General features: G+C 45.6%; 1 protein-coding gene across 1 annotated transcript in view; it reads left to right on the forward strand.

Moving 5' to 3' along the window:
- Window positions 1-18,833, forward strand: part of ATP13A4 (ATPase 13A4) — a 56,895-nt gene that overhangs the window by 815 nt on the left and 37,247 nt on the right. Inside the window, exons 2-6 of the mRNA XM_068145654.1 lie at window positions 9,292-9,465; window positions 13,436-13,573; window positions 16,504-16,574; window positions 16,673-16,753; window positions 18,085-18,154. Of these exons, the coding sequence (XP_068001755.1) occupies window positions 9,292-9,465; window positions 13,436-13,573; window positions 16,504-16,574; window positions 16,673-16,753; window positions 18,085-18,154 (534 nt within the window). The remainder of the gene's footprint in view (window positions 1-9,291; window positions 9,466-13,435; window positions 13,574-16,503; window positions 16,575-16,672; window positions 16,754-18,084; window positions 18,155-18,833) is intronic.

Genomic DNA, 18,833 nt, shown 5'->3' on the forward strand with positions numbered 1-18,833 from the left:
CTGTAGTGTGAGGTGTCCCTGCCCATGAAGCTTAGAACTGGGTGATCCTTGAGGTCCCTTCCAACCCTAACAATTCAATGATTCTATAATACCCAGACAGGTCTGAACCAAGACACAAACTAAGATGTTTACATCTTTAGGCTGTTGAACACTGCTATTTTCATCTCTGAAAAACCTAAATCATTCCAGTGTAAAACTGTATTTAAAGAACCTGATCTAGTGTGAGGTGTCCCTGCCCATGGCAGTGGAGTTGGACCTGGGTGATCCTTGGGGCCCCTTCCAACCCTTTCAATTCTATGATTCTATCACCTTGAGGGATGGGCCAGAGCAGTGTTCCTAGCAATTTGTCAGCTGAATCTCTGGACTCAATTCCAGTTAGATAAGGGCTGGGAGCCTTGGCTCTCTCCAGAACATCAACACATGTGATTGTGGTATGTTTGCATAAATTATTTGCAACTGCACTCTGTTGAGTTGGCTATATGATTCCAGCCTGAGTGAGTGTCTGCATGAAGCTTTTCCCTAAATACAGAACTAATTGATTTTATTCCTAAATTACCTTCCCCCTCTATTTTTCTATTTGCACAACTACTATATTTTTTTGCCCTCCCCAGAGTTTCCCAGGTGAAAGTGTGTTTAAAAACACATTCTGTAACAGATGGAAATAAGCCCTTTGTGCACATGAAATATCTGATCTGCTGCATGGTGCTTCTCTTACCTAGTAACCTCAGCACAGAAGTGCAGTAAATTCAGTGCTGCTTAGCTGCTTTGGCCTTACTGAGTGTTATGGATCAGCTGTTCACCACGTTCATTCTGTCCACTTAACAGATTCTGCTGCAGATGCAAGCCCCATGGTGCAGCTGTACAGTTCTCATTCATGTCTGCAGTGCTTCTTGCAAGCACTCCTGTGCTGCAGAAGTGCTTCTCCGTGCTGCAGAGCTCTGCTATCAGTATGTGGAGGATTTCTGGCTGTCCACCAGCCCCAGCAAATCTAAGGAAACACAGTCACTTACAAGCTAACATGACTATTCACTTCCAGAAATCCTGGAGAAAGCTTCCAAATCCACTCAGTGAGAATTCTGTTTTAGTGCAAAGAGACCACAGCATGGCAAAACATGGAGCTTTGTTATCCCTAGATAAAAAGGTGGATTTTCAGCCAGGTTTCCAGGGAAAGGGATGTCATCTGCTGCGTAATGCAAACCTGAGTAATGTGAGATGTGCTGGGGAATGCAGTAGAGTCATCCAGCAGGGTGCAATGAGCACTGCAGGAAGTGCAAGGCACTGGCTCTGCGGGTGGGGACTAATTATCCCAGTGCAATGCAGAGCCCAACTCGCTCTGCCGTGAGTTACTAAACTTCCTGGCAGCACCCCGCTCCTGGCTCTAGCCCTGGTGCTGATGTGCCACTGCTCCCCATCTCCAAAGAGCTGATGGTTTTCTGTCTGTGCTCCACCCTGCCCTTCTCCTTCTAGGACCATAAACACCCTGTCATTCTCTTCCCACTACTGTCACTAGCAGTGCCAGAACTGAGCCTGAGCTAATTAGATTCAAGTGGGGCTGTCTGGTGCCATGTAGAGCCACACTGCTGTACCCTGCATGTCCAGTTCCAGACAATAGTTCTGTTCTGTTCTGTTCTATTCTATTCTATTCTATTCTATTCTATTCTATTCTATTCTATTCTATTCTATTCTATTCTATTCTATTCTATTCTATATTCTATTGTACTCTATATCTTTCACTTCATAACCATTTGTAGTACTGGAATGATTGTGAGAGCACTCTGGACATATCAGCTTGCATCAGAGGGGGCTAATAGGTATGGTAACAGGAAGGATTTATTTCAGGGATTAGCATGCCTTGTCATTGTTTTCCCTTTCAGAAAGGCATACTTGAATGTTGTTTGGTTTGGTTTTTGGTTTCGTTTGGTTTTGTTTGTGAGTTTTGTTTGGTTTTGCTTGGGTTTGTTTTGGTTTGGCTTAGTTTGTTTGAGAAGTAGTTTTTGGTAGAATAAGAAAAGGCAGGGAAACCACAGCTTTAAACAATAGACTAATTTGATGCTCCTCTCTGTGCAGCTTGGGACTAATAATTCCCTTTCCCCAAACCCTAAAAATTGCAAAGCCTAAATCTTGCTGTGCAAAACTGCAACAAAAGGGCAACAAAGCTGGGGAGGGGTCTGGAGCACAAGTCCTACAAGGAGAGGCTGAGGGAGCTGGGGTTGCTTAGTCTGGAGAGGAGGAGGCTCAGGGGAGACCTTCTTGCTCTCTACAACTACCTGAAGGGAGGTTGCAGCCAGCTGGGAGTTGGTCTCTTCTCCCAGGCACCAATGACAGAACAAGAGGACACAGTCTCAAGCTGCACCAGGGGAGGTTTAGGCTGGATGTTAGGAAGATCTTCACAGAAAGAGAGATTGCCCATTGGAATCACTGTTGAAGTAAAACAAAGGAGGAGAGGAAGGTTTGCCAAGTGAGTGCAGACTGTAAATCAAAGCTCCATGAATCTGTGCCCTCTCTGTTGTCTCACATCCAGGATCCTTCATTTCAGGTTCTGGTGCTCTACTGCACAACAATTCACTCTGGCTTCTCAGCTCCAGGCAGTTGCTTTGCTCTTAGGGGGGTATGAGTCTTCTCCTGCAGCTCCCACTCCAGTCCATGGTGCCCCCCACGTGTTCACCTTTCTCTGCTTCTAACCAGAAGCACAGACTTCAACAGGCTGCTGCTTCAGGAAGGATTTGCCAGAAGCCTGTGTTCCCCAGTTGCTTGTGTCCAAAGGAGTGGGACAACATCAGCCAGTCAGCTGGTGCCCCCCAGTTTTCTGCTGCATATTGACAACTGTCTGCCTCATTTGGGATGCCAAAATTCTGAAGGGCATCTGAGGCAGGAATTTTATATACTGTGAGCCTGAAGAACTTAACTCTTACAATTAAAACAGAACATGAAAGGCACAACCTTGATCTTAATGGAACAATAGGGAATGGTGCTCGTGGTTTCAGAGGGAACAGGGGGAAAAAAGCTCTGATGAAACAGGTTGTGGTTGGTAAGAATGAGATCCAGTTATTAAATTCCTTGTGAATCTTAACCGGTCTTTCAAGTCTAATCCTATTATCGGTTGTTATAGCAACAGGGTGTTTGTAACAGGGTACCTGGTGACTGGGTTGCTCAGAAATATGATAGCTCACAGCCACTGCTTAGGCTCCTTGCTGGTAACTGCAGGTCTTGTTTTCACTAAAGAAAAAGTTACCTGAACTTGTTTGACTCTTGCACTTAAATTCTGCTGTGCAGGTGACTTGGTAATTGCAGGCAAATTGTAAACACAGGTAGCAAAGACCCACTGGATACTAAAGTGATAAACCCTTGTGTGATGGTTTTGTATGGTTGTCAAAGCAGCTAAGAACCTTTCTTGCCACAAGCACATTTTCTACCTGCTGAGCACAGAATCGTGGAATCACAGAATCACAGAAACATTCAGGTTGGAAAAGAGCCTCAGGATCACCAAGTCCAACCCAGAGCCCTGCTCTGCAAGGGTCACCCCTAAACCATATCACCAAGCACCACATCCAAACAACCTTTAAACACATCCAGGGTTGGTGAGTCGACCACCTCCCTGGGCAGCTCATTCTGTGATCACTCTTTCTGTGAAAAGAAATTTTCCTACTGTCCAGTCTAAACCTACCCAGTTGTAGCTTGAGGCCATTCCCTGATGTTCCATCACTAATTACCTGTGAGAAGAGACCAGCACCAGCTCTCTACAATGTCCTTTCAGGTAGTTGTAGAGAGCAATGAGGTCTCTGGCAGCTTTTTGTGTCCCATATTCCATGGTCCCTTTCTAGACCCTTCACTCACAAGTTTTGCTTCAGCCAGTGTTCTGGCTGTTGGAGTCTCAAGAGAAAAGGGATGCTAACAGATGGGGAAGCAAAGTTTGACAACACACTGCATCCTACCAAAACTCATTCTGCAGAGATGAGGTAAGCCCTGCATACCAGCCTCATTTGTAAGCAGTGCTACCTCCTGTGTGATCTTGGGGTTGGACTAGATGACCTTTAGAGGTCCCTTCCAACCCAAACCATTCTTTGGGAAGCCTTATGGGTAGGTGATCTTAGCTTTGTTTTCCATCGTCTCTTACCCTGGTGCCCTCAAGAACCCAGGTTAATTGGCTGTGTAATGTTATATATGCCAAATGCATGCAGTGAGCCCTAAAAACCTGGTTTGGGGTTTTAGGGCCAGTACAACACAGTACTGACAACTGACAACACAGCAGAAAAGTTGTCAAGCTATAGATCTGTGCTCACCAGACCCATCTTCAAAAGCAAAAGCCTGTCTGCAGCAGCACAGCCTCTCTGTGCAAGGAAATATAACCCAGAAAAAGTTGTGCTCCTTCCCACAATATCATAAAACCTTCCTGACCATCATGTTCTTGCTGGTGACATGGGCACCAAGATTTCTGTCAGACTTACAAAGGTATTAAACAATAGTGGGCATGGATTTTCTTGGAGATCTTTGTGGTATAGACCCAGTGCATCCTGAACAAGCTTGAAACGTTTCTAAACCCCAATTAGTGCAAGGCATTCACAGGGCACCTGCACCATGTGTGCTCCTGTTCTTTGTGCACAGCATGGATACATCTCTTGTGGGTCTAATAGGAACTTTTTGGAGGAGGGGGAAAAGATAATTACAGAATCATCGAATCACCAAGGTTGGAAGAGACCTCAAAGATCATCAAGCCCAACCTGTCACCACAGACCCCATGACTAAACCATGGCACCAAGTGCCACATCCAATCCCCTCTTGAACATCTCCAGGGATGGTGACTCTGCCACCTCTCTGGGCAGCACATTCCAATGGCTAACAACTCTCTCTGGGAAGAACTTTCTCCTCACCTCCAGCCTAAACCTCCCCTGGCACAGCTTGAGACTGTGTCCTCTTGTTCTGGTGCTGGTTGCCTGGGAGAAGAGACCAACCCCCTCCTGTCTGCAACCACCCTTCAGCTAGCTGCAGACAGCAATGAGGTCTCCCCTGAGCCTCCTCTTCTCCAGGCTAAACAACCTCAGCTCCCTCAGCCTCTCATTGACTTATTTGACAAGTGAGAAGTGTTTGTACTAACTGTTTCAGTTTCAACTAGGAGTTGAAACCATTTCTTGGTTTAATGCATGCAGCATTCATTGCTATTGTATTTCCAGCTGAAGGCACAGGGTCACATGGAAACATCTCAACCTAACAGAACATTTTGTTCTAAAGTCAAGTATTGAAAGGTTCTGGTCCAGGGACCTTGGGTGCAAGTTATATTTGGACCTCAAGCTCTTTCCCTACCTAGCTTTACTTCTGAATGCTGTGGCCCAGTTTATCTGCTGCAGACCATTCCAAACCACAGGGAATGCTTTGCTTTGGCTTTAGATTCCTGTGTGGGCATTCAAGATACAAATCAGAAGCCAACATCTGATGTTTATTCTTTCTCAGCTTACTCCTTGTAGAGCTCCTGAACACCTATGTTCAGAAATGTCCCATTCACCAAGACAGAAACACACAAACCTGAACCAACACCTGTGCTTGTGGGACAAAATGGGCACTTAGTCTGCGTAGCTCAAGGGTATCTGTCTGCCTGTCTATCTCTCTCTCTCTATATATATCCATCCATCTGAGGAAATTCCCTTGTGAGATGCAACAAGATCCAGCAGACAACACTGTGGATGTCTTAAGACCATGGCCTTTTTTCCCCCCAGCTGAGCTCTTTTCCTTGTCTTCCTCTCTCCTGATTTTCAAGGTGAGGAATGCTGATGCATGTTTGGCTTTGGGAAGTGTCTTGAGATCTAAGGAATCCAACTTTTGTGTGTGTGTGAGGAAACTATTCTGGCCAATGTGCAGGCATAGGGAGATTGAAGTATTCAAGTACATATTTTGCTATGTAGGAGCATGGTTTCCTAGGCAGAGAAAGACTCTGTTGTTACATTGTCATATGAAGCTTGGAGAACCATTCAGCATTTCAGCAGAGAAGAACAGCACCAAGAGAAGAGGATCCTAAGTGACTGCTAATCTGTGCTGGATTCTATGCTCCTGCTCTGGCAGAGGGGTTGGACTGGATGATCTCTGGAGGTCCCTTCCAACCCCTAACATCCTGTGATCCTGTAATCACATGCTGATTGTCCATCCTCTGCCTTCTTAGCTGTATTAACTGCAGCCTTGTTGACTGCTCAGACTTTGGGTGTAAAGCACGAACCTGGAAATTCAAGGAATGATTCACTGGCAGAAGCAAGATGCATATGGCAGCAATCTCTGTCCTCCTCACCCTGATATTAATGCCCATCCCAGTTTGAAAATATAATTCCAGTTATTCCAGGTCCAGCCATTTACTGGAGGAAGTCTGCAGGCACAGTCTTTTAACAGCTCTTCCCTTAGGCATCTTTGTCTTCTTGGGAATTCCTTTGCTGACAAGTTGTGAAGTCATTTGGTAACCTTTTTGTTAAGCACACAACTAGACAGATGTGGATGGAGAGCTTTTTACCTGGTTATGAGAGTGTGTCTATCAATAGCATGTGACTGCCTCACTACCTGCTAGCAACCTTGCCTATCTGCTGTCCTCCAGGAGTTTCAACCTATTTGCTGCAGAGTTGCCTTATTCTCTTGGGCTGCTTGGGGAAGCCTTTGAAAATGCTGAGTGTGTGCATCTCAAGGCGGTATAACCAGCTCCTGTGCAACACAGGCCACTTCCCTGCAGAGTTTACCATCCCTTTTCCCCACATTTGCCAGTTTCTTCCCTTTAGAGCCCCTACAGATATTGCCTTCGTGGTGGGTAGAAAATTCCCCCCCACACACATAAATTTGCCAGATGGAAAGCAAATGAAGCTGTATTTACAAGCAAGCCTACAATCCAAGATATGAAATGTGAGCAGTATGTACAAAATGTGCAATATTTACATATATATACACACCATTTATGAACAACACAAGAACCCCCCTGGACAAAAGCAGGGGGCTACTAATAGCTTCCCCTTCCCCCCACCCTGTACATGGTAAAGGAGAGAAAAGAAGAGCAGAGAATGGCTAGTACTAACCACAACAGAGCAACACAGCCAAGGTCAGCAAAGCCAGCAGAAGCCAGAGCTGGTATCTGCTAGAGCAAAGGAGTAGAAAAGAGAGAAAGCTAGTCAAGCAGACTAAGTTTATGTTGGATACCAGGCCAATGAGATTATTTGGACCTTATCATTCTTTCCCTTTTGCATCCAGTGCTAATTTATTCACATTCTATCACTTTCTGTTCAAGATCTGTGGAAAATTTTCTAGGCACAGCCTAAAACTACCATCACCTTGAAAGACAGCTTCTGTCTTTTGGAGAAGGAGAGAGAACAGGTAGGCTTGAGGGAGCCTTTGGAACCACTGGGTAGGGCTCACGTTTCGCATGACGAGCAAAGACACCAGCACGGAACCAGGAATTATGCATGACTCACCCTCACAATTATGGTGCCTTTTCTTCTCACCTTAGGAAGGGATCTTGCAATATCTGTGGCTGCAGATATCTGATCATCAGAAGCAGATTGCACAATGGCTTCAGATATACTAGGAAGAAGGAGACTGAGGAATCTTAACCCTTATGTTAGCAAATTCTCTTGGTCATGTAATTGCAGCTATTCAATCTCTCATCACAGATCAGGGCTGGGTCTTCTCTATGAATTCACTGTGTACATTTAATTTTACCTTTAGCCAGCCCCTGACAGGACTGCTGAGAGGGAATTTAGCCATGTGAGGGAATTTAGCCATGTGTCCAGAGAAGGGCAACAAAGTTGGTGAGGGGTTTGGAGCACAGCCCTATGAGGAGAGGCTGAGGGAGCTGGGGTTGCTTAGCCTGGAGAAGAGGAGGCTCAGGGGAGACCTTCTTGCTCTCTACAACTACCTGAAGGGAGGTTGTAGACAGGTGGGGGCTGGTCTCTTCTCCCAGGCAAGCAGCACCAGAACAAGAGGACACATCCTCAAGCTGCACCAGGGGAGGTTTAGGCTGGATGTTAGGAAGATGTTCTTCATAGAAAGAGTGATTGCCCATTGGAATGTGCTGCCCAGGGAGGTGGTGGAGTCACCATCACTGGAGGTGTTTAGGAAGAGACTGGATGGGGTGCTTGGTGCCATGGTTTAGTCATAGTGTTGGATGATAGGCTGGACTTGATGATCTCAAAGGTCACTTCCAACCTGGTTAATTCTATTCTGCTCTACTCCACTCTATGCTATTATTCTATTCTATTCTATTCTATTCTATTCTATTCTATTCTATTCTATTCTATTCTATTCTATTCTATTCTATTCTATTCTATTCTGTTCTGTTCTGTTCTGTTCTGTTCTGTTCTGTTCATGGCACCAAGAGCTGGCAGCACTCAAACTATAATGCTTACCATCATCTCTTTGAAGTTTTGGTCAAGTCACCTTGCCTAACTGCAACAATTTCCTCTAGTCATGCAGCTACAGCAAGTGGCTTCCTGTGACCCTCTGAGCCTGTAAAACGTTCTGCAAGTATTCATTAGCTGTTGTTACCAACTATTATTATTATTATTATTATTATTATTATTATTATTATTATTATTATTATTATTATTATTAATTATTATGTGGGGATGTTAGGGCAATGACACATTGGCGTGCTGGAGCTACTTTAGAAGATGGTAACAACCCTACAAAGGTTGTGTCCCTGCCAAGTTGGGCAAAGCAGCTCCAGCTGGTGCAGCCACACAGTGTCACTGGGCAGCAGGCAGACACTAGATGAGTCTCTACAGAGCAGGTGCATTAATGCAGACTCACTGCTGTGGCATCTGTGCTGATTCTGAGGCAGGGACTGTCCCAGCTGCTGCAGGGGGTCCTCAATACGCTCTGTCTCCTGCTGCAGGCATACTCAAGTTCATCAACAGTCTCCACCAGGGACCTTTAGAATGTTGACCAGGCCAATCTGTGTTCCTGACTTTTAGGCATGAAGGCTAGGGCCTCTCTGTTTTGGTAACATTCCAACTCCTGCAGACACATAACTCTCTCATGCTGAGTTTCACAAATACAGAAAACTATTCCAGACACTTGGTCAGAGTGCAGCAGCCCATTTTTTGTGTGAAGGTGGATGAAAACTTTCATGGAACAGGCAAAATTCTTCTCTGCTCATGTCTAGGACACCTTAAGAGAGTCAAATACAAGTTGTAAGACTTGTTCTTTTTAATATCTCATGGTACAGTAGCAAACAGTTCCTATGGGAGAGCAGTGGGTGATGAGACAGTGTAGCATTCCAGGTGCTTCTTTGAGAGAAATAATAATGTTTTCCCCCTTGTCTCTGCTGTACAGGAGATATTTGGCTACAAATCCCAAGGCTGCCGGAAGGCCTTGTGCATTGCTGGCTACATCTTGTCCTGTGGGGCTCTGCTGCTGCTCTTTTACTGGAAGCCAGAGTGGGATGTGTGGGCAAACTGCACCCGCTGCAGCTTGGAAGAAGCTGACATTGTTCTGCTCAGAACAACAGTAGGTGCCTACTTGAAATTAGTCCCGAGTATGTACTTAACTGGAAGGAATCCAGTTAGCCAAAGTCTCTTGCACTGCTGATTTCCTGCACTGGTATCTTATACTTAACATCACTGATCTAAAGAACTCTCAATGATTCCACAAATTATGGGTAAGCTGATGATTGGAATGGAGGGTAAGAGCTGAGCAGACAACAAGCTGAGAGACACTCAGATGAAAAAAACCTGTAATACCTGTGGTTTTGAGACTGCTTATTTGCTCTCAGTCCTTCCTCCTCCCTTCCGCCTTCCACATGTGTTCTACATTGCAGATCTCCACTCCAGACTCTAAAGTATCTCTTTGCTTGGCAGTGTCCAGCAGATCATTTCATAGAATCATAGAATCAACAAGGTTGGAAAAGACCTCAAAGATCCTCAGGTCCAACCTGTCACCACAGACCTCATGACTACGAGACCATGGCACCAAGTGCCACGTCCAATCCCCTCTTGAACACCTCACTTAGCTGTCCTGGGGAAGCTGCCCCTCCCTGCCCAAATTTGGGCTGTGGGCCAAACCAAAGATTCATCTAGCTCTGTTCCCAGCAGCTTTGCAACAATATTTGATGAGGGATCAGCACAAGGAAGAGGGCAAGCTTAGACTGCTTGTTTTCTTGGCTGTGTGTTTCCATTTTCCATCAGCCCTTCCTCATACCTAACATATATGATACTAAGTCCACAATGCTGCACTTAATGCTTTCAGGGCTGATGTCTTTTGCTGGTAGCTCCCTAGTACGGACTCTGTCTGTTGAGGGCTGTCCCAAAGCGCTGCAACATATGGGAAACCCTGATTTCATTTCATGGAAGAAGCTACTGCGCCACTAGAAGAAGCAAACTGAGATTTGACTCTGAATCCCAGCTAAGCCTGAACACTCCAGGAGCTGGCAGGGTTGGTTTTCATCCAGAAGTTTGATTTGTTCTGCTTCAAAGACTCCTGAACAATGGCACTTGCAAGACGTGCAGTTACCACGGTATGTGAGCTGCCTTCTTAAATGGTCACAGCAGCACACAGTCAAAATACTGACTTTTGGAGATCTGCATCCTAGGAGGCAAGGACTGCATTTTCTTTTGCCTGCTTGGTTTAAAAGAAGCAAATTAAGTTTAGACTCCTTTTCTAATCTTCCATTCAGTTTGCACTTTTAATTACCTGTTCTTGTGTGTCATTACAAATGGATGTGCCATGCCAAGCACTTCTCAGATGAATGAGTGTTTAAATGATCCTTCATGTAATGAAGCAAGAACTGAATCATATTGTAAGCTCGTGCTGTCAGGAAGGTCTCTCAAAGTATGCTCTTGGCGTTTGAGAATTTCAGATTGCCTACTTTTTGTTTCTCCTTTTTGTTGTTGTTCTTGTTGATGTTGTTGTTCTCCTTCCCCCCTTCTGATTATGTCTGATTTCAAATGTGATGGCTGCTGCTAATGAGGATACAAGCATGCTCATCAGTATCAGTGGTATCCTGGGGTGCATTAAGAGCAGTGTGCCCAGCAGAGCCAGGGAGGTGCTCCTCCCCCTCTACTCTGCCCTGGTGAGACCACATCTGGAATATTGCATCCAGTTCTGGGCTGCCCAGTTCAAGAGGGACAGGGATCTGCTAGAGAGAGTCCAACAAAGGGCTACAAGGATGATGAAGGGAGTGGAGCACTGCCTGATGAGGAGAGGCTGAAACCTGGGGCTGTTTAATCTGGAGAAGAGAAGACTGAGAGGAGGTCTAATAAATATCTGAGGGCTGGCTGTCAGGAAGGAAGGGACAGGCTCTGCTCAGCTGTGCCCTGTGATAGGACAAGGGGCAATGAATATAAACTACAGCACAGGAGAAGCTACTTCAACATGAGGAGGAACTTCTTTACTGTAAGGGTCATAGAGCACTGGAACAGGCTGCCCAGAGAGGTTATGGAATCTCCTCCTCTGCAGACTTTCAAGCCCTGTCTGGATGCATTCCTCTGCAACCTGTGCTAGATTCTATGGTCCAGGGAGCTTGGGCTCAATGACCTCCAGAGGCTCCTTCCAACCCCTAACATCCTGTGATCCTATGATCAGCCTGATCCTTGGAATTCTCTTTTGCTTCATGTAGCATCTTCATTCATAAGTCATCACCATCTCTGCAATTGCAGTATAAGAGCCTGCTAGCTCACTTCTGTTACTGGGTTTTGACTCACTTTAGTTCAGATAATGAGCACCTGTGTTATTCACTGCTTCCCATCTCAATCTGCATACCGATGCCTACTAAATTTGCAATTGAAATGAGCAGATAATGATCGGGAAATAAATGCTATTCCACTGAAAATACCTGTTCAAGAAGTGCACAGATAAGATACATGAGGATTATGGAACTGGGATTTTTTTTCTTTTAACCCTTAAATTATTAAAAAATACTCATATTTGGGACAGATTTATTCTTTTCCTGTTGTTGGTTCCCAACAAAATGTTCCACCTCAACACGAGGAGCTTCTCCACTGTGAGGATCACATGGCACTGGAACAGGCTCCCAAGAGAGGTTGTGGGGTTTCCTTCTCTGGAGACACTCAAGACCTGTCTGGATTGTGCCCCTGTACTCAGCACTGGTTATGTCACACCTTGAGTCCTGTGTCCAGTTCTGGGCTCCTCAGTTTAAGAAGGACATTGAGAGACTTGAAGGTGTCCAGAGAAGGGCAAGGAGGCTGGGGAGAGGCTTTGACCACAAGCCCTATGAGGAGAGGCTGAGGGAGCTGGGGTTGCTTAGCCTGGAGAAGAGGAGGCTCAGGGGAGACCTTCTTGCTCTCTACAACTACCTGAAGGGAGGTTGTAGCCAGAAGGGAGTTGGTCTTTTCTCCCAGGCAACCAGCACCAGAAGAAGAGGACACAGGCTCAAGCTGTGCCAGGGGAGGTTTAAGCTGGAGGTGAGGAGAAAATTCTTCCCAGAGAGAGTTGTTAGCCATTGGAATGTGCTGCCCAGGGAGGTGGCAGAGTCACCATCCCTAGAGGTGTTCAAGAGGGGATTGGATGTGGCACTTGGTGCCATGGTTTAGTGAGGAGGTCTGTGGTGACAGGTTGGACTTCATGATCTTTGAGGTCTCTTCCAGCCTTGGTGACCCTGTGATTGATTCTGTGTGATGTGTTCCTGTGTGACCTGTGCTAGATTCTATGGTCCTGCTCTGGCAGGAGGGTTGGACTTGATGATCTTTCCAATCCCTAACATCCTCTGAGCCTGTAGTAGTTGTGCTCTCTGGACCTGCCTGGCTGAGGTAATCAGCTTTTTGCATCTGCCAAACTACTCACACATTGAATATGATATTTAAGTCAGTCTCATATCTGGCTTTAAAATTCATGTGGTTCAGTGTTCAGGACTGAAACTTAGCATGGGGCTAGATAGTACAGTAGTGACTCCAACCTGTAAGGCTGTACCAGCAACACCAGTTATCAGGCAGTTCCAGCTGAACTTAGGCTATTAAAAAATGGCAAGATCACAAACTCAGTTTGTGGCAAAAGCTTATCAAAGGCACTGCAAGGGAGGGATGGTTCTAACACACTTATTTCCCCCAATGAGGTGTTAACACAGGAATGGCTGTGAAAAGCTGTTGGCACTCAGTGTCCATTCTTCAGTACAATGCTACGTTCCTTTTGATCTCCCCTTTGCAACGGGATCACTGTGTTTCTGATTGCCCTGTGCTCTAGATCATGACCTGGCTGTTTCTATTCCATCCTTATCAGCTAAGCACCAGACCTGCAGTCAGTGAGTTATTTGCAGTACTCACATTTTGACAGGGTCATGGTTCTGCTCCCATTCTGCTGATTTCTCTGCCAGTCACAGGTGCTGGGAGATGCCTGTTGGTTAGTTCTTTCAAAAAGCTGGAGCAATTCTCTAGAAAAGCCTACTCTAGTCATCCAGTCCAGGGTGACAGTGAGTGTGGTCTGATTTTGATGGACAGTGTGACACTTCTCTTCTATCTCCCTTTAGGATGAATTTCAGACTTATTCTCGTAAGGCCGTGACATGGATCTCTGTGTCTGCCCTTTCCAAAAGTGGATCAGATTATCCAGGCACTGCTGAGGAAGACTCCATCTTCAGTAAGGCCATAATGAAGCCAAGCTTGCAAGTAAGTAAAGTATTCCCTGAAGCATCTGGGGAGTAATAGTAAATGGAGTGGATATTAGGAATATGTCTTTCCTGAAAGAGTGGTCAGGCATTGCAGCAGGCTGCCCAGGGGGGTGGGGGAGTCATGTCCATGGAGGTATTATGTACACATGGCACTTTGGGACATGTTTTAATGACCATGGTGGTGTTAGATCAAGGGTTTGGAAGTTTAGGCTGGAGGTGAGGAGAAAGTTCTTCACAGGGAGAGTTGTTAGCCATTGGAGGTGGTGGAGTCACCGTCCCTGGAGGTGTTCCAGAGGGGACGTGGCACTTGATGCCATGGTTTAGTAGTCATGAGGTGTTGGCTGGCAGGTTGGACTTAATGATCTTTGAGGTCTCTTCCAACCTTATTGGTTGCATGATTCTATGATTCTATGACTCAATGATCTTGGAAGTCTTTTCCAACCACAGGGATTCTATGAGTCTTTTGGGGGCCTTCTCTGGACCCACACCAACATCTTAATCATCCTTCTTCTGCTGAGGGCTCCAAGATCCTAAGACAATCCCATTTCTGCATCTAGAGTGGGAGCTGTCTTGGCTCTGTGAAGGAGGGGCACAGAATAAGGGCAGAATCACAATGGGCCTCTCATCTCTGCAAGAAGGCTCTTGCAACTGCTAGGACCTCATTGAATGCAGCTAAAGAGGAATGGAACAGAGGTGCATCAGTATGCTCAGCAACGTTTCACCTGAGAGGGTCTGAAGCACATTTTGCTTTCTTGCCTTTCCATGCATCATTTTTGCTCTAAAGTGCATTTGCTGAAGTCAGGTCTTGCACTGTTGCCTGTTTGTGTAAAAGTATACCTTAGTCTCTGCCAGTTCTGTAGCTTTGGGATCCCAGTGAGGCACTGGGGAGAAAGTAGATGATAGTGGATCATAGGAGACGACAAGGTCCCTCTTGAGCTGAGTACATGTAAGCATCCCCATTTCACAACAAGTAGCAGGCAGCTCAGTTCTATGTCCTGCTTAGCATTACACATTAAATTGGTGTGAGCTATGGGAGTGCAGTGGTACATTTACTAATATCTGGCTCTTGGTTATAGATAGAAGCTGAGTGCACTGAGAAGCCCATAAAAGAGCTATTGCCCTTCCAGGAAATGGATTGTAACTTGTGAGAATTTATTTTTGTATCTGCAGCAATTTATAGCAGAAATTTTGCTTATAAACCTGACTTGAGCTGAGCAGAGCTGTTGCTATTACTGCTGCTCTGTGTGGGCCTATATTAATGTGCATAAGAAAGTTTGGTGCCAGCTAGTTCAACCAGCCGGCACAGTATGAAAGTGAAGACTGGTTTGTAACATTCTTCAGAGGATCAGGTTGGTAGCATAAAAAAAAATAGCACAATGTGCTCTCACATAATAGGCCCTTTGAGCAGCTCTTCCACATCAGTCAAAACATCTATGCAGAAAAGAGCAGGTTTCAAAGCAGCAAAGAGCAAAGAGCTTAATCCTTCACTAGCAATTCAAAAGCTCCTGCTTATAATATAAAACCTTTTGGCCATTTAAGCTACCTAAGCCCACAGGGTAATGTGTAGTCCACAAGAGCTGTCCAAGGACCTCTTCCAGCAGCAAGATGATTCCCTCATTTTCCACTCCAGTTTTTAGCCTTGCAAACACTGCAGCTCCAATTGCATGAAACCCTAACTACAGGCCTCTCGTTAGGTTAATGGCTGTGGTTATAGCTCCATTTCGAGCTAGTTTATGAGCTGAGTACAGATTTCATTGGCTTATAATAGTGCTTATTGCTCTGGGTAGGGAGAGTCCCCTAGAGCTGATTCCTTTGTTCTGTGTATAGGTGTATAGCTTGGCCTTCTTCCAGCTGATACCAAGCTCCATTATCTCTAATAGGCTTCCTTACAAGACAGACTCCTTCTGCAAGGTATAAATGGCAGCACGCGTTCCTAATGGACCGCTGCTCTGCAAGGACATAGCATTAGCAGGGACTTGGGGAGTATCATGGCATGGCCTTTCTTGTCTGTTGGCATATCTGTTCAGCTGAAGGACTCAGCACCATGCCTGCAAGCTGCCTTCCTGCTTTCATTAAAGCCAGACAGAATATGAAGGAGTTGTTCACTGAAGATGGACTTTGATAACTTTGATAACTGCCTACATGTCCACCACTGCATCAGTGATCTCCTCCCTCTGTTCTGTGAAATGAGAGTAAGGACTGTATTCCTGGCTTCACCAAACAGAGAGGCATACTGCTTTGTGTTTGTTTGTGAGATCTGTAAAGCTCACTGGAATGCACACTGAGCTGGGGATCTTGCTCTGTAACAGAACTATGGAGTCAGTGAATGCAATCCTGTCTTCTCACCCTTCCTGTCCCCTGTAAAATTTGCTTTACCTGTGCGTGACCCCAGTGAGCACACAGTATCACAGTACATTAGAGGTTGGAGGGGACCTCCAGAGTTCATCCTGTCCAATTTCCCTGCAAAAAGTAGGATCACCCAGTGTAGTCTGCACAGGAGTGCACCCAGGTGTGTTTTGAATGTGTCCAGAGAAGGAGACTCCACAACGTCTCAGGGCAGCCTGCTCCAGGGCTCTGGCACCCTCACTGGAAAGAATTTTCTCCTCATGTTGAGGTGAAATCTTCTGTGTTCAAGCTTGTACCTCTTGTTCCTTGTCTTATTATTGTGCACCACTGAAAAGAGCTTGGCCCCCTCTACTTGACACCCACCCCTCAGATGTTTATACACATCGATCAGACCTCCTCTCAGTCTTCTCAAGACTGAGCTGCCCCAGCTTTATCAATCTGTCTTCATAGAAGAGGTGCTCAAGTCCCCTAATCATCCCCGTGGCTCTCTGTTGGATTCTTTCCAGCAGGTCCCTGCCTGTGAGCAGACCTGAGAGCATTTTGATTCGCTCTGTTGCATGTATCATTGTCCCTCTCTTGTAGGTGAAGAGTATCCAGGTACAAAAGATCCGCTATGTCTGGAATCTCTATGCAAAGCAGTTCCAGAAAGTTGGGTGAGTTCAATGCACTGGTTACACAGGTCCCTGAGGAAGTGTATCATGTCCTTCTGTGTGAATAATGCCTTAAGGGAAACACTCTGTTTGTGTTTCAGAGTCCTAGAAGACCACCACACTTGCTCAGCTATACATGCCAAATTTGGGTCTGGCCTCACCTGTGATGAACAGAATGTCAGGTACACGTTTCAAAACACCAGTACTCAACACATGGATGTTAGAGAGGTGTAAAGTCCCTTGAATTGTCTGTGTACCCATTAATATCCACATCATCTGAGGTGAAATGGCCACACATGGAAAACTGAACAAAAAGGGCTAGGGGATGTTGCATATTCCTCATCAAGCTCTTTCAAATGTGAGGTGTTGGAACCAGATGATGCTTGTGGTCCCTTCCAACCCTGACTGATTCTGTGATTCTGTGATTGTTTATCACTGTTGTTCTCAGTGAGGAAATAGCTATGTTCTTTAGTTAACTCAAACCTCTTCTTACTTGGAATCTCCCTGAGATGGTGCAGATTGAGTTGAGTGGTGCTCCTTCAGTGGGGCTCCATGTAATTGAACTGAACTTCTACATCCATTTGTTCTGGCCATTGAATTTATTCCCATAAACTACTCTAATGTTAGACAATTTAGAAGCATAAAATCAAAGAATCACAGAACTGTCAGGGTTGGAAGGGACCTCAAGGCTCAGCCAGTTCCAACACCCCTGCCATGGGCAGAGACACCTAACACTACATCAGACTGCTCACAGCCACATCCAGCCTGGCTGCACACACCTCCAGGGATGAGGCTTCCACCACCTCCCTGGGCAACCTGTGCCAGGCTCTCACCACCCTCATGGGGAAGAATTTCTTCCTAACATCCAATCTGAATCTCCCCATTTCTAGTTTTTTCTATTCCCCCTAGTCCTATCATTCCCTAACACCCTAAAAAGTCTCTTCCCATCATTCCCTTAAGATACTGGAAGGCCACAATAAGGTCCCCCTGGAGCCTTCTCTTCTCCAGACTGAACAGCCCAAGCTCTCTCAGTCTGTCCTCACAGGAGAGGTGCTCCAGCCCTCTAGAGAACAGCTGTTCCTGAAACTGCTAAATGCAGAAGTGATCTTCAGTTGATTGAATACTGAAAGTCCAGCTCCTGGCCTTAGCTCATGGTGAATCTTACATTCAAATCACCCTTAAATTTATGCAAAACCTTTGGCTTTAAATCTTCTTGGTTTAGGTGTAGAATTCCTTTGTTTATGGTGCTTCCAAAGAATGTTTACATTAGGGGAAAGTTTGCCTGAAAGGCTGTGTTACAAATCTGGTCTACTCCACCAGTGCTGTCATCTCGTCTGACAGAGGCACTGTGAGGGCATTTCATTTCTTACCTTTTTTTTTCTTGGAGGAAGATCCTTACAGCCTTTAAGTTAGGATTGATGCAGGCTCTCAGGACTACTGAAAGCTGCAGCTTTGGGAGTGAGCTACACTGTCACTGTTTTCTCTGTAAGTGATGTATCTTTATCCCATGCAGGAGAGTTATTTGTGGGCCAAACACTATTGACGTCCCTGTGATTCCAATTTGGAAACTACTCATCAAAGAGGTTAAGCATTTCTCTTGCTTTTGTTTTAGGCTGCTGGGGGATGTAGAGTCTGACCAGGGAGTATAATGGATTCTATGTCTGAATTAACTTCCCACTTCTCATCAAGCACATTTCTCTTCCAAATCCTGTTTAAAGCTGTTCCATGAGATCACCATAAATTAATTTATTCTCCGTTGTTCCCTATCCTCCATCCCCATGCCTGTATGGCTGTCTGGTATTTCTATATCCATGTGCTGGGGGCTCATTCTGTTGGCCTTACAAGGGTCAGCAAATGTTTACAAGCTGCACTGGGAAGCAGACCTTCCAGGCAAAGGCTGTCTCTTAATCAGCAGAGATGAAGTGAACAGCAGGAGCTGATATGTGCCTGCAGCTGCAGAGAGATCCAGCGAGCTCATGACTCTGGGCACAGCACACATAAAGCATCAGTGTCCTTTGCAGACAGGAGCTGGCAATGTGTAGCCTAAAGAGAGTGTTTGTAGAGATGTGCCTGTGGTGTGCAACCTCTGTCCTCGTGGCACAACCCTTGTTACCTCTCTTGTAATGAAGCAAGCAAAACAAGGCTTGGGCTGAGCCATTCACTTCCCAAAGAACATCTCACTGGTGCAGATCTATTTTGGCCTTTCTGTCAGATGGAGTGGGTCCAGCCTGATTAGACTGGGTCCAGTCTGATTAGACTGGA

This window comes from Melanerpes formicivorus, unplaced genomic scaffold, assembly GCF_026170545.1.
Source record: "Melanerpes formicivorus ecotype bairdi unplaced genomic scaffold, bMelFor1.0.p_v2 SCAF_12, whole genome shotgun sequence".
NCBI lineage: Eukaryota > Metazoa > Chordata > Aves > Piciformes > Picidae > Melanerpes > Melanerpes formicivorus.